Source organism: Lynx rufus, unplaced genomic scaffold (assembly GCF_022079265.1).
Source record: "Lynx rufus isolate CCGP_SWC_20201006 ecotype Redwood Valley unplaced genomic scaffold, mLynRuf1.p SCAF_4, whole genome shotgun sequence".
In the NCBI taxonomy this organism is placed as follows: domain Eukaryota; kingdom Metazoa; phylum Chordata; class Mammalia; order Carnivora; family Felidae; genus Lynx; species Lynx rufus.
Window position 1 is genome coordinate 4,789,794 of NW_025814856.1, and position 11,161 is coordinate 4,800,954.

General features: G+C 45.4%; 1 protein-coding gene across 8 annotated transcripts in view; it reads right to left on the minus strand.

Moving 5' to 3' along the window:
• The window catches only part of HNRNPM (heterogeneous nuclear ribonucleoprotein M), a 40,091-nt gene extending 29,856 nt beyond the window's left edge, over nt 1-10,235 (minus strand). For 7 of the 8 annotated variants that reach the window (XM_047096423.1, XM_047096420.1, XM_047096421.1 and 4 more), the window contains exons 1-2: nt 10,084-10,235; nt 665-834 (exon numbers count right to left, since the gene is read on the minus strand). In XM_047096423.1, the coding sequence (XP_046952379.1) occupies nt 665-834; nt 10,084-10,196 (283 nt within the window). In that variant the 5' untranslated portion in view covers nt 10,197-10,235. Of the gene's footprint in view, nt 1-664; nt 835-10,083 lie in introns of those variants that run through there. The other variant, XM_047096424.1, reaches the window with a different exon arrangement.
• Nucleotides 10,236-11,161: the final 926 nt, after the last annotated feature.

Sequence of the window (11,161 nt, forward strand, 5' to 3'; positions counted from 1 at the left end):
ACAGGGACAACCGGCCTCCTAGGACCTCCTGGTGGCAGCAGAGCTTCGGCTGCTCCCCCTGCCCTGGCCCGGGACACCAGGCCGCTACTGATGTTTGCCGGCAAGAACGGCATTGCCCGGCAGATGCCTTATTTTGAGCTCTCCAATTGCCAATCTAACCCGTGTTTCTTCCCAGGGTGGAAAAAGCCCAAGTTTAAATACAAGCTCATGTTTTAGAATTTAGAAGCTGAGCAGCGCAAGTTCCAACTACCAAATTTTGATCCCAGGAAGACATCCACAAAATTTAAACAAACTACCTTCCCTCCAGAATTAAAAAGCTAAAAAAAATTTTTAAAGGAAAAACCTCTCCCACCTAATATGAAGAAATCAAAAAATTTCCTTAACACAAAGAGGTTCCCCTCAAGCTTAATCAAAGTCCTATTAACCATATTAAGCCAGTGAAATCATTTGTAGGCCAAAGGACCATACAAACCACCCTGTTTGACACACAGGTGCATGACCACACAAAAAAGTAGGGTGGGTAAAGCGGCTTAACTCTCAAGCCTGGACAGAACACAATGCTCTACCCAGATCAACTTCCACTGACAAAAAATAACCAAGGAATTAGCCACAGAAAAGATGACACATCAACCTTCTTACCCTACTCGACCACCAGTACCATTACCTTTTTCTTTAACCAGGTCTTTAAGTGACTGCCATTTCACATCAAAAGGTATGTTTGTAATGAAGGCTCTGTATCTTTTAGTTGGATTGGCATATGGCTCAAAGCGATTGCCTCCTCTTTTTATGTTTTTCTCCTTCCTCTTCTCATTCTGAGTAGGTCGCTCTCCTTCACTGAATTCGAAGGGAAAAAAAAGGGTCCATATGTTAGCACAACATGAAAGACAGTATTCGATTTGCCAGATTTAGAATTCCACATAGTTACATCCATCACAAGACTAATCTTGACTTTGTTCTGAGACATTCAAACTTCAGTGCTCCTAGAGCAGAAAGGTAAAGTAGCACACTCCTTAAAACCCACATATCAAGAAGCCATTCCCAATAAACTGTGCTCTCCTCTGCCTTCACACATTCCTAGGGGATATAATAGAGATAGGAGCCAGGAGCCAACTCCCTGCCCAAGGTGTTTTCATTTCATGCCAGAAACAGGAAAAAAGAAGGGAAGATTTGCAAGATTTCATGGAACAGAAATGAGCTGGTGCACATAGGCCCAATCAACTTTAACTTCACAAATAAAACTACCTTTTTATTTTGAGGGGGGGAAAATGTTTTTTAAGCTGGAATATAAAATGGTACAGCCACTACAGAAAAGCTTGGCAGTCACTCAAAAAGTTAAAACACGTAATTACCATATGACCCAACAATTCTACTCCTGGGTACAGATCCAAAAGAAGTGACAGGAAGGAGGAAATACTTGTACACCAAATAGCATTATTCGTAATAGCCAAGAGGTGGAAACAACCCAAGGGTCCACCAACAGATGAATGGAATAAAGAAATGTGGTACAGCCATAAAGAGATTCTTCAGCCATAAAAAGGCACGGAATGCTGATACATGCTGCAACACAGATGAAGTTTGAAAACATTATACTACGCAAAATAAGTCAGACAGATAAGGAAGACAGAATAGAGGTTTCCCGAAGCTGGAGGGAGTTGGGAAAGGGGTTATTGTTTAATGGATGAGAGTTTCTGTTTGGGATGAGAAAGAAAGTTCTGAAAATGGACAGTGGTATATGCTCAACATTGTATTTAATCCCCCTGAACTATACACTTAACATGGTTAAAACGGCATATTTTACGTACATTTTACCACAATTTTTTTTTTAACAGTAAAGAAGTCATTCTCTATACAACCCTAGGAAAACCAAAGTCTGAGCAACCCAGGTAGGTAAAAGACAATATGCAGCCAACGATCCCACCTTCAGCAAAGGGTGAATGTTCTTCTGGCGAGGCTTTTCCTATAATACTCTTTACCTTTCTGTGTCAGGAGTCTCCATGCCATAACACTTCGTTTCTAAGCTCTACAGATACAAATTCAGCTTAGAAGGTTTCACAAGCAAACCTCCAAAGCACAGAATCAGACATTAGGCTGGAAACTTAGGCGACAGCACAGAGAAACAGGCCAGTGTGTGCGGCCAGGGCAGGGCCCACACACAGGCCAAGTGAAGCTACTCCGTGAGCTGCCTGCCCACTCTTGTTCAGCCCCCTGTGACTACAGGCAGACACCGGTAAGAGGTGATCAGGAACAAATGGGGATCCAACAGACACAGGAAGTTCTCTCGCTTCCTACACTGGGTCCTGCACTTTCTGCTTACCAAGCCCTATGCTTTCCCCCAGTGAAAATGCAGAAAACTCCCAAACCACAGATTTTAGCAGACTTTGTGATCCATGACTAAAACGGAAAAAACAAAAAGCCAAGATTGTCTATTACTGATTTACAAACCCACCTTCGTTTAATTAAAGGGCTGACCTTTACTCTAGGATACGTCTTCCTTGCATAGGAAAAGTAGTGTTCAAATACCAGATGATAGCTTAGAGAAGTATTTACTTGGGGGGGGGGGTTTTAAATGTTTATTTATTTTTGAGACAGAGAGAAACAGCGCATAGACGGGGGAGGGTCAGAGAGAGAGGGAGACACAGAATCAGAAGCAGGTTCCAGGTTCTGAGCTGTTGGCACAGAGCCTGATGCGGGGCTCGAACTCACGGACCATGAGATCATGACCTGAGCCGAAGTCGGACGATTAACTGACCGAGCCACCCAGGCACCCCCCAAAAAATTTTTCAAGTAATCTATATGCCCCCCATGAGGCTTTAACTCATGACCCTGAGATCAAGAGTCACAAGCCGTACCAACTGAGCCACCCAGCCACCCCACTTGGAAAATTTTAATGTTATCAACTTAGCAACTTTTTTATAAACCCCAGAGTTTCTTCTGCTGGTCCCTCATATCCAAACACAAGGGTGCCAAGTGGTAACCCAGTGAAAGTATCCTCCTAGGCAAAAGTAAGGAAAGCAGCTTCCTCCATGATTTTAACTACACCAACATGCAATAAATAGACTTCCTTCACAGAGGCTGGCAGATGTGGAGGGGTATGGCCACTCTAGTCTCTAAATTCCTAGAATTCTACGGTCTACCCAGGTTCACACGAGAGCCTTCTCAGGCTGACTGCACACCACAAGCAGATCTCAAAGGAATCCCTCAACCACCAGAGACCACCTGTCTATGCCATACGAAAGTCCCACGCCAAAGTCTGCCGAAGAGCGCATCTGCCAAAGTGTCTCTTGTTCCTGGCAGATAGGAGGAAAGTGTTAGTAAAAATCAATAAAATGTAGATCAACCTACCTTCATAGACCTACAGGGAGGGTCTGTGCATAAAAAAGTATTTCAATATCTAGTTTCTTTTAAAACCTAAATACTCTATGATTTATGTTAAAAAACATCATCCTGACACAAAGTCCATGACACAGTAATAGTTGCATCTGTGTTTTCACAGACCTGCTCAGTTCATCTACTAGTTACAAAATGTATAAACAACTAATTACAGCCAAAGCAGGTAACAAAGTGTCTAGCCTACATTCTGCAGATCATTATGGCTGAGAATAAACTAGCTACCCAATCTAACCACAGAAGCTGGGTATTTGGTTTGGGGTTAATCCCTATCACACGGCTCACCATCAAGCAAGCAGCTCATATGGATTATGCCCAAGATGCGAGCACAGCACTCTGTACCCCAATCCTTCTCTGGCTCATCATTTCCACGGAGAAGTTTCATCCTAAGTAAAAGGGGTCAGAACTATCATCACTTCCAGCTTCCCAAAAAACTGACCTTTTCGTAAACCCAAAGATCACTACCAATTCTTCTTTTTAAAAAATGCTTTTCATAATCTCTACCTCCAACATGAGGCTTGCACTCACAACCCCGAGATCAAAAGTCACATGTTCTACGGACTGAAACAGCCAGGTGCCTGCCCCTTCGTAAACTTTTCTTTTGTCTTAAGTAATATCTACACGACCAACCCCTCTTGACAGAATTGCAGACCACCCTCAAAGAAATCCCACTCAAAATACACATTCAACTATTGAGAATGTGAGGGTTTTAAGAGTGGTATCCTCGGGGTGCCTGGGTGGTTCATTCGGTTCAGCATCCCAACTCTTGATTTCGGTTCAGGTCACGATCTCGTGGTTCATGAGTTCAAGCCTGCATCACACTCTGTGCTGACAGTGCAGAGCCTAAGTGGGATTCTCTCTCTCCCTGTTCCTCCCTCGACTGTGCTCTCAAAATAAATAAACTTAAAAAAAAAAGTGGTATCCTGAATGCCCAATTTGATTTTCTCACTTATCTTCAGGATAAAATTGGGGGAATATTCTTCTATAGCCCTAAGATATTTATAACATTTAATTCCGAAAACCTTTTAGAAATAAGTTTTTAGGGGCACCTGGGTGGTTCAGTCCGTCAAGCGGCCAACTTCGTCCCAGGTCATGATCTCGCAGTTGAGGAGTTTGAGCCCAGCATCAGGACAGCTCAGAACCTGGAGCCTGCTTCAGAGTCGCTGCCTCCCTCTCTCTTTGCCCTTACCCAACTCACACTATCTCTCTCTCAAAAAATAAACATTAAAAAATTTTAAAGAAAAAAAAGTAAATTTTTATAAGTGGATTATATTTTGAAATTGATAAACTGCTTACTCCCAGATACCCCAAATTTAGATTACAGACCTTAAAAATATTAAACACACACCTACCATATGACCCAATCATTCACAGCTACTTATCCAAGAGAAAATAAAGCATATATTCATACAAAAACTTGTACCTAAATATTCACAGCAACATTTATAATACCCTAAAACTGGAAATCTGTCTACTAAACAGGTAAATGAAAAACCAAATTGTAGTAGAACCATAAGCTGAAATGCTACTCAGCAACAAAAAGTAAAAAACTATACACAACAAAAGGGAATCTCAACACAATCCTACTCGAACAAACCAGACCAAAACAAGGAGTATAACATAGGATTCCATCATATAAAAGTCTGTATTTGAGAAAATCTAATCTGGCAAGCTAATCCACACCAAGGTTTCTCAGCCTCAGCACTACGGGCATCCCTGACCTCTACCCAAGAGGTTCCAGTAGCAACCCCATCCCTCAGTCTTACAGGTGAAAAACAAAAATGTCTCCAAGACACTTCTAAATGTACCCCGGAGAGGAAAAAAGTCAACTATGTTGAGAACCACTGATGCATACTGAAGGAAAGCAGATCTATGGTTGGGGGTAGGGGGAGAGAACTCCAAAGATTACAGAGGAGAGAAAAAACTTGTGGGCGTCATAGACATATTTATTACACCGATTCAGTGAGGGATTCATAATACTGACACCAAGCTGCACGTTTCCAATACGTGTGCTTATTGTGCCAATAACGCCAATACAGTTTCTGAGGTTTATTTTTATTTATTTTGAGAGAGAGCACGTGTGCACAAACGGGAAGGGCAGTGAGAGAGGGAAAGAGAGAATCCCAAGCAGGCTCCGCACAGAGCCCATTTCGAGGCTTGATCCCACAAGCTGTGAGATCATGACCTGAGCCGAAATCAAGAGTCAAACAAGAGTCAGACGCTTAACTGAGCCACCCACGCACCTCAGCAATACAGATTTTTTATAAAGTTTCTACTTCTGCTTGTGGAATTTCAAACTAACTCTAATAACTTGATTTGTAAGTCCAACCTAAAGTAGATTTTAATTTTTTTAATGTTTATTTACTTTTGAGAGAGAGACAGACAGACAGACAGAGTGCAAGCAGGGGAGGAGCAGAGAGAGGGAGACACAGAATCCGAAACAGGCTCCAGGCTCCGAGCTGTCAGCACAGAGCCCGACGCGGGGCTCGAACCCACGAACCACAAGATCATGACCTGAGCTGAAGTTGGACACTTAACCCACTGAGCCACGCAGGTGCCCCAACATAAAGTAGACTTTAAAGTAATCTTTCAGAGACTGAAGCCACAATAAGAGATATACCTAGACCAGCTAAACGTCTTACCCATACTCTGCTTGCTAACTGGCTCTCAACTCCCAATGAACATTGTCTACTCTGGCACCCGATCACTCACCCTAAGTTCTAAACAGATGCAACATAAAATTTTTTTCTAACATTCCATCAATCTATTTCATGATACAACAAAAACCAAGCGTAAGATACCTGTTAAATACCTTCCAAGTCATTAAGATGAAGTATGTTTCCTATGGCTTATGGAATTGTTTCACTGACTGCATTCTTTGAGCTCATCATTTTTCATGTCACTGCCCTACCGTGCTAGAATTATACTGTACCTAAAGACCACAACTAAAAAGACAGTGCCTGCGCCACAAAAAACTGCTACATTTGCTGAATCCCTACCCTCTCTTTCTCTTATTCAATGCTCTCATTGCTTTTAGTTTTTCAACAAAGAGTGTAGTTTGAATGGCAACCCCAACACCCTGAAAACCTGATCATATCTCCTGAGGGAAAGATTCCCTCCTCCCCCAATCCCTGCTCACATTAGGTCCTCAGCTCCTCTAATGTATTTACTGTTCACAGCACTACTCATGACTCCAGCTCTCTACCTGGCTGGTTTTTTAGTCACAAAACCAGCATAACCTGTACCCAAGGTAGCTCACGGGGATGCCGTGAGAATCAACAAACAATCGAACAAAAAGCAGCTTGGTAAATGTTAAGCACAATATGCAAAGGAGCAGGACAGGTAACTAAGCATCACATATCCAGGTCTGAACCCCAACGTCACCATCTCCTTGCTAGGCTTCAGTTCCTTACTAGCCACACTTACAGGTCTGAAGGAGACTCAGCACACAGTAACAGTGGCACTGACAGATTTCTGTAACAATTTTGACGGGGATGGATTCAGTCCTAGCCTTCTGCTGTTACATAGTGATGCTGAGGCCACCTAGGCACAGCCGCTACAGTCTACGGGAGGAGCAATTCAGCTTTCAACTCTGACTGTAAAACATGGTAATGGAAGAGCCCATCTGAGAACCCCAAAAAGAAACAACCTAATCTTTGCAGAGGATCTCTTTGCCTAGCCATGAATAAAATCAAAGAAAAAAGTAAAAGCAAGGAGCTGGCAGCATGCATTCAAATCATCTGGGGCCCCCATTCTAAAGTTGAGCTCACAATGTAATGTGCCTCAAAAATCCTTTTTATCAAGTATACACTTTTTAAAGTACAGCAAACAGTCAAATCATTGCAAAGCAGAGAATTTGGTTTAAATAAAACACTTCCACTGACTATGTTTAGAGAGGTTACCGGGGTAGCACTGTGGAAGCAACAAGGCCCTTGGAATCAAGATGGCCACCCTGGTCTCTGGGTCAAGTTCCTTAATGAGTTTTCTCAATTGTTTAAAAAAAAAAAAAAAATCTTTTTCTCAGTTCTACAACAGAGTTAACGTTACCTCCCTGGGAAGCTATACTAAATACAGTTTCTTATTTTTGAAATGACCAGTCCATCTCTCAATTTTCTGATTCAGCCACAAGATTAATCTAGAAAAAGAATAGGTTAAGTCACTGATTTTAAATATATGGTGCAACCTTTACTTAACTGGGGGCGGGACACCTAAACCCACACGTAGTCCTCTAAAATGAATGCTTTTTCCCCAACAAAACATACTAAATATACTCTAACTCTGAATCTTGATTGCCTTTAGATGAAAATTTCTCATCAAAATAAAACAAGTCCTCCCACACCCAGGAGAAAAGGAACTGGAAAACAAGCTTTCCTATCCGGGGTCCTCAACCAAGCTTGCTTGCTCATTGCTTTTTTGCTGTCCAGCACACTCCACTCCTGCTACAGACAGGTCAGAAGAACCGCTTCACTCAATTCCCATCCCTAAAAAGGCTTTCAAGATAAAAATCTGGATTCCTTAGCCTGGAACTCATTGCCCACCAGCTGGCCCCCAATATTTTAGCATAAAATGCTAAAGCAGCTTCAGTTCCTTACAAATAGCAAAGCAAACACCTAAAATCCCTAGTCTTTAGACACTCTCCTCCCAGCCCCTCCCCATTCATCTTCTCACATCCACCTCCAACAGCTCCCTGGGGGCAGGTTAGGTTGGAGGGAGGGTGGCCCCTCCAAGCTCCCAGCCGGAAAATTCCTTTTACTTCTCACAACGTAATTACCCTACTACAGAAATGTAAATTGCCTCCTCTTCTGGGCAAAGACTTTATTCCAAAGAGCTCGGTTTCCTAAGCTTCCTCACACCACCAAAAAAAAAAAAAAAAAAGTTTTCCACCAGCCACACGAAACCGATCTAAATGTTGCTAATTAATATATCCTCTATTAAGCAGTCCTAAACTCTGGATTCTTTCCAACGAGGGGTATTTTCTCTCTAAAAGCCTTCAGGTTCTTCCTAATAGTCCACATCTTAAATGAATCAATCACAAAATGACCACTTGAAAATGCACAGGAAAATGGGAAATTTGAAAACTAATTTATAATTTATCCAACTTCTCACCTAACATGGTTCCAGCAACACTTCACCCTGTGATAAATGCTTTAGAAGATAAAATACGGGAAAAATATGTATCTTAAATGCCCCCAACTATGGCCCTCAAAAATCCTACAAAGCTCCCTAAATAGATGATGAAAAAAGTCCAAGTGAACATCTCTCTTTCCAGTTTTCAACAGTAAAGTATTGGAAAAACTTCCAGGATGCCTTTTCTGTTGTGATTTCTCAGGACCAGTAACCATGGTATTTTGTTCCTCTCCACCTAAGAAGAGAAAGTTTAACAAAGCTAGTGTTGACTGAATGCTCATTAACAAAGCAATTTCACTACATTCACTATCAAACTCTAGTTACGCATATTAAAAATTTCTGGGAAGGCAAATTCATAGAGAGAAAAGTATATACAAGTAACCAGAACCTGGGGAAAGGGAGAGAATAGAGAATAAGTTACTGTATAAAGGCTCCAGTTTGTTTGGGAAGATGAACGTTCTGCACATGGACAAGGGCTGATAGCTGCACAACACGGTGAATGCGCTTAATGCCACTGAATCGCACATTCAAAAATGGCTAGAACTGTAAATTTTATGTTATGCACGTTACCACATTTTTTGTTTTTTTAACTTGTGTTAAAATCAAAAGTGTGCCCAGACTTCCCCCCTCCTGGCCGGACAGCTGTTGGTCATAGCCACGACGTCTTTCAGGTGACTGTAATCAGAATGGGTGGGTTTCAGGGGGGACACAGGATAACACTTCGAAGCTTTAATTAAACTTGAAAAACCAAGGACCCGGCACAGAGCCCCACGCTGGGTTTAAAAGGTGACGAAGTTTGCAAGTGGTGAGCCCGCCTGATGATGGAAAAGCTTCCCCTGGAACACGGAAGAAGTTTCTTTCTTTTCCGCTACCCTTTCTTGTCTCTAAGGGTGAACACCGAGCAGCAAGGTCCGAACTCTCTACAAATACGTACTGCGCACCTGGGGAGGAGCGAAGGACGCGACGAGGGACTCGGGCCGGAGCCACAGCGCAGGGCTAGCGCGGTTCTGGCCGAGGCACTTCCCGCGGGGCGGGGGAAGGGGAAAAGGAAGAGGAGGCGCCCCGAACCGGCCTCGCGGTCCCGGCCGAATGAAATCTACCCGCCTCGGCTGCCGTTTACCGAGGCTCGCCGCGCGCGAAACCCTGCGCGCGCACTCCCTCCCCTCCCCCCACTTCACGGATCGGGAAACTGAGACCACGGACGGTGGGGGAGGGCGGGTTGGGAAACCACTCAACCCAAGGTCACCCGACAGGCGAGCGGGCCGCGGACTCTGCGACTCCCCGGGCCGCGCCATCATCCCCGTGCGCAGGGCCCCGGCCGCAGGCCTCGGCGTCGGGCCCGGCCTAGAGGGACCCGCGGAGTGGAGGACCGAGGCCTGCGAGGAGGGTGCGACCCTTGAGGCGTCCACGGGGTCGCCCGGCTTCACTCCTCACGGCCTCGGCCGCCCCCACCCTCGGAAGGCCCGGGCCGAGGCCGCGCCGGTGGGAGGCCGCCAACAGACCTAACGGAGCCGCCGCCGGCCGCCGCGAAGATGACCGGCCCGGGACAAGGAGCCGTGGAATACTCACCCCTTCGGGCCCGGGGCCCCGTTGCCACTTGGCACGCCGGGCGTGCCGCTCTCCTCCTCCATTTTAGGTTCCGTCGCCGCCACCTCGGCCGCCGCTTCGACCCCTGCCGCCATTTTCTCCGCGTCTGGGCTTTGTGTGAGGGTACGGGCTGCGCGGCGCTGCGCCTGCGCGCTCACGTGACTCGGCGCGACCAGTAACGCCTGCGCGCGCAGGGACCGGCTCCCGCCTCGTCCCCTCCCGCCACGGGCCACGCCCCTGCCCCGGGCCACGCCCCCGCCGCGCGCAAGCGCACACGCGCAGCTGTTATTCATTCATTACCGCGACGAATTTGCTTTAGGCACCTATTGGATACTCCACCAGCTCTCCAAGTCTAGCAGGAGAGTATCTCCCCACCTCCCCACCTGGACCTACTCATTCCCAGCTTTCTGTAATCAGAGCTGGCGCAGAGGCAGCGAGAAAGTTCTGTTTCCTAGAATATAGAGGAATTAGCTAGGCTAGGAGGGCCAGGATACTGGTCAGGCCAGGCAGAACTGCTGTGCAAAATGCTGTCTCCCTAAGCAAGTATCATCCTGCACCAAGAATATCTGTGGCCTCTGTCTGGCCTGTCTCCCTACCACACTGGGAGCTCCTGGGTGCAGAGCTCGTGGCCTACGTTCCTCTCACTGAACCCATTAACCAAAACCCAAAACATGTGGCTGAGGACTTAGCATGTGCTCACAGATGTTTCTTTTTTTTTTTAATTTTTGAGTTTATTTATTTATTTTGAGAGAGAAAGAGAGAGGGAGGGACAGAGAGAGAAGCCCAAGCAGGCTCTGTGCTGTCAGCTCGGAGCCCGACGAGGGGCTGGATCCCATTGGACGGAGAGATCATGACAGGCCGAAATCAAGAATCAGATGCTCAACCGACTGAACCACCCAGGGGCCCGAATCACGGATGTTTCTTGAGTGAATGAAAAAGCAAGAATCCAAACATGATGGAAGAAATTAGTCACAGGCCAGGAGAGTCCCTTAACTGGGGCCCCTTTCGGCCTACCCCTGTATTCCTTTGTCCTGAAGGCTTGACTCTGTCCAGAAACAGG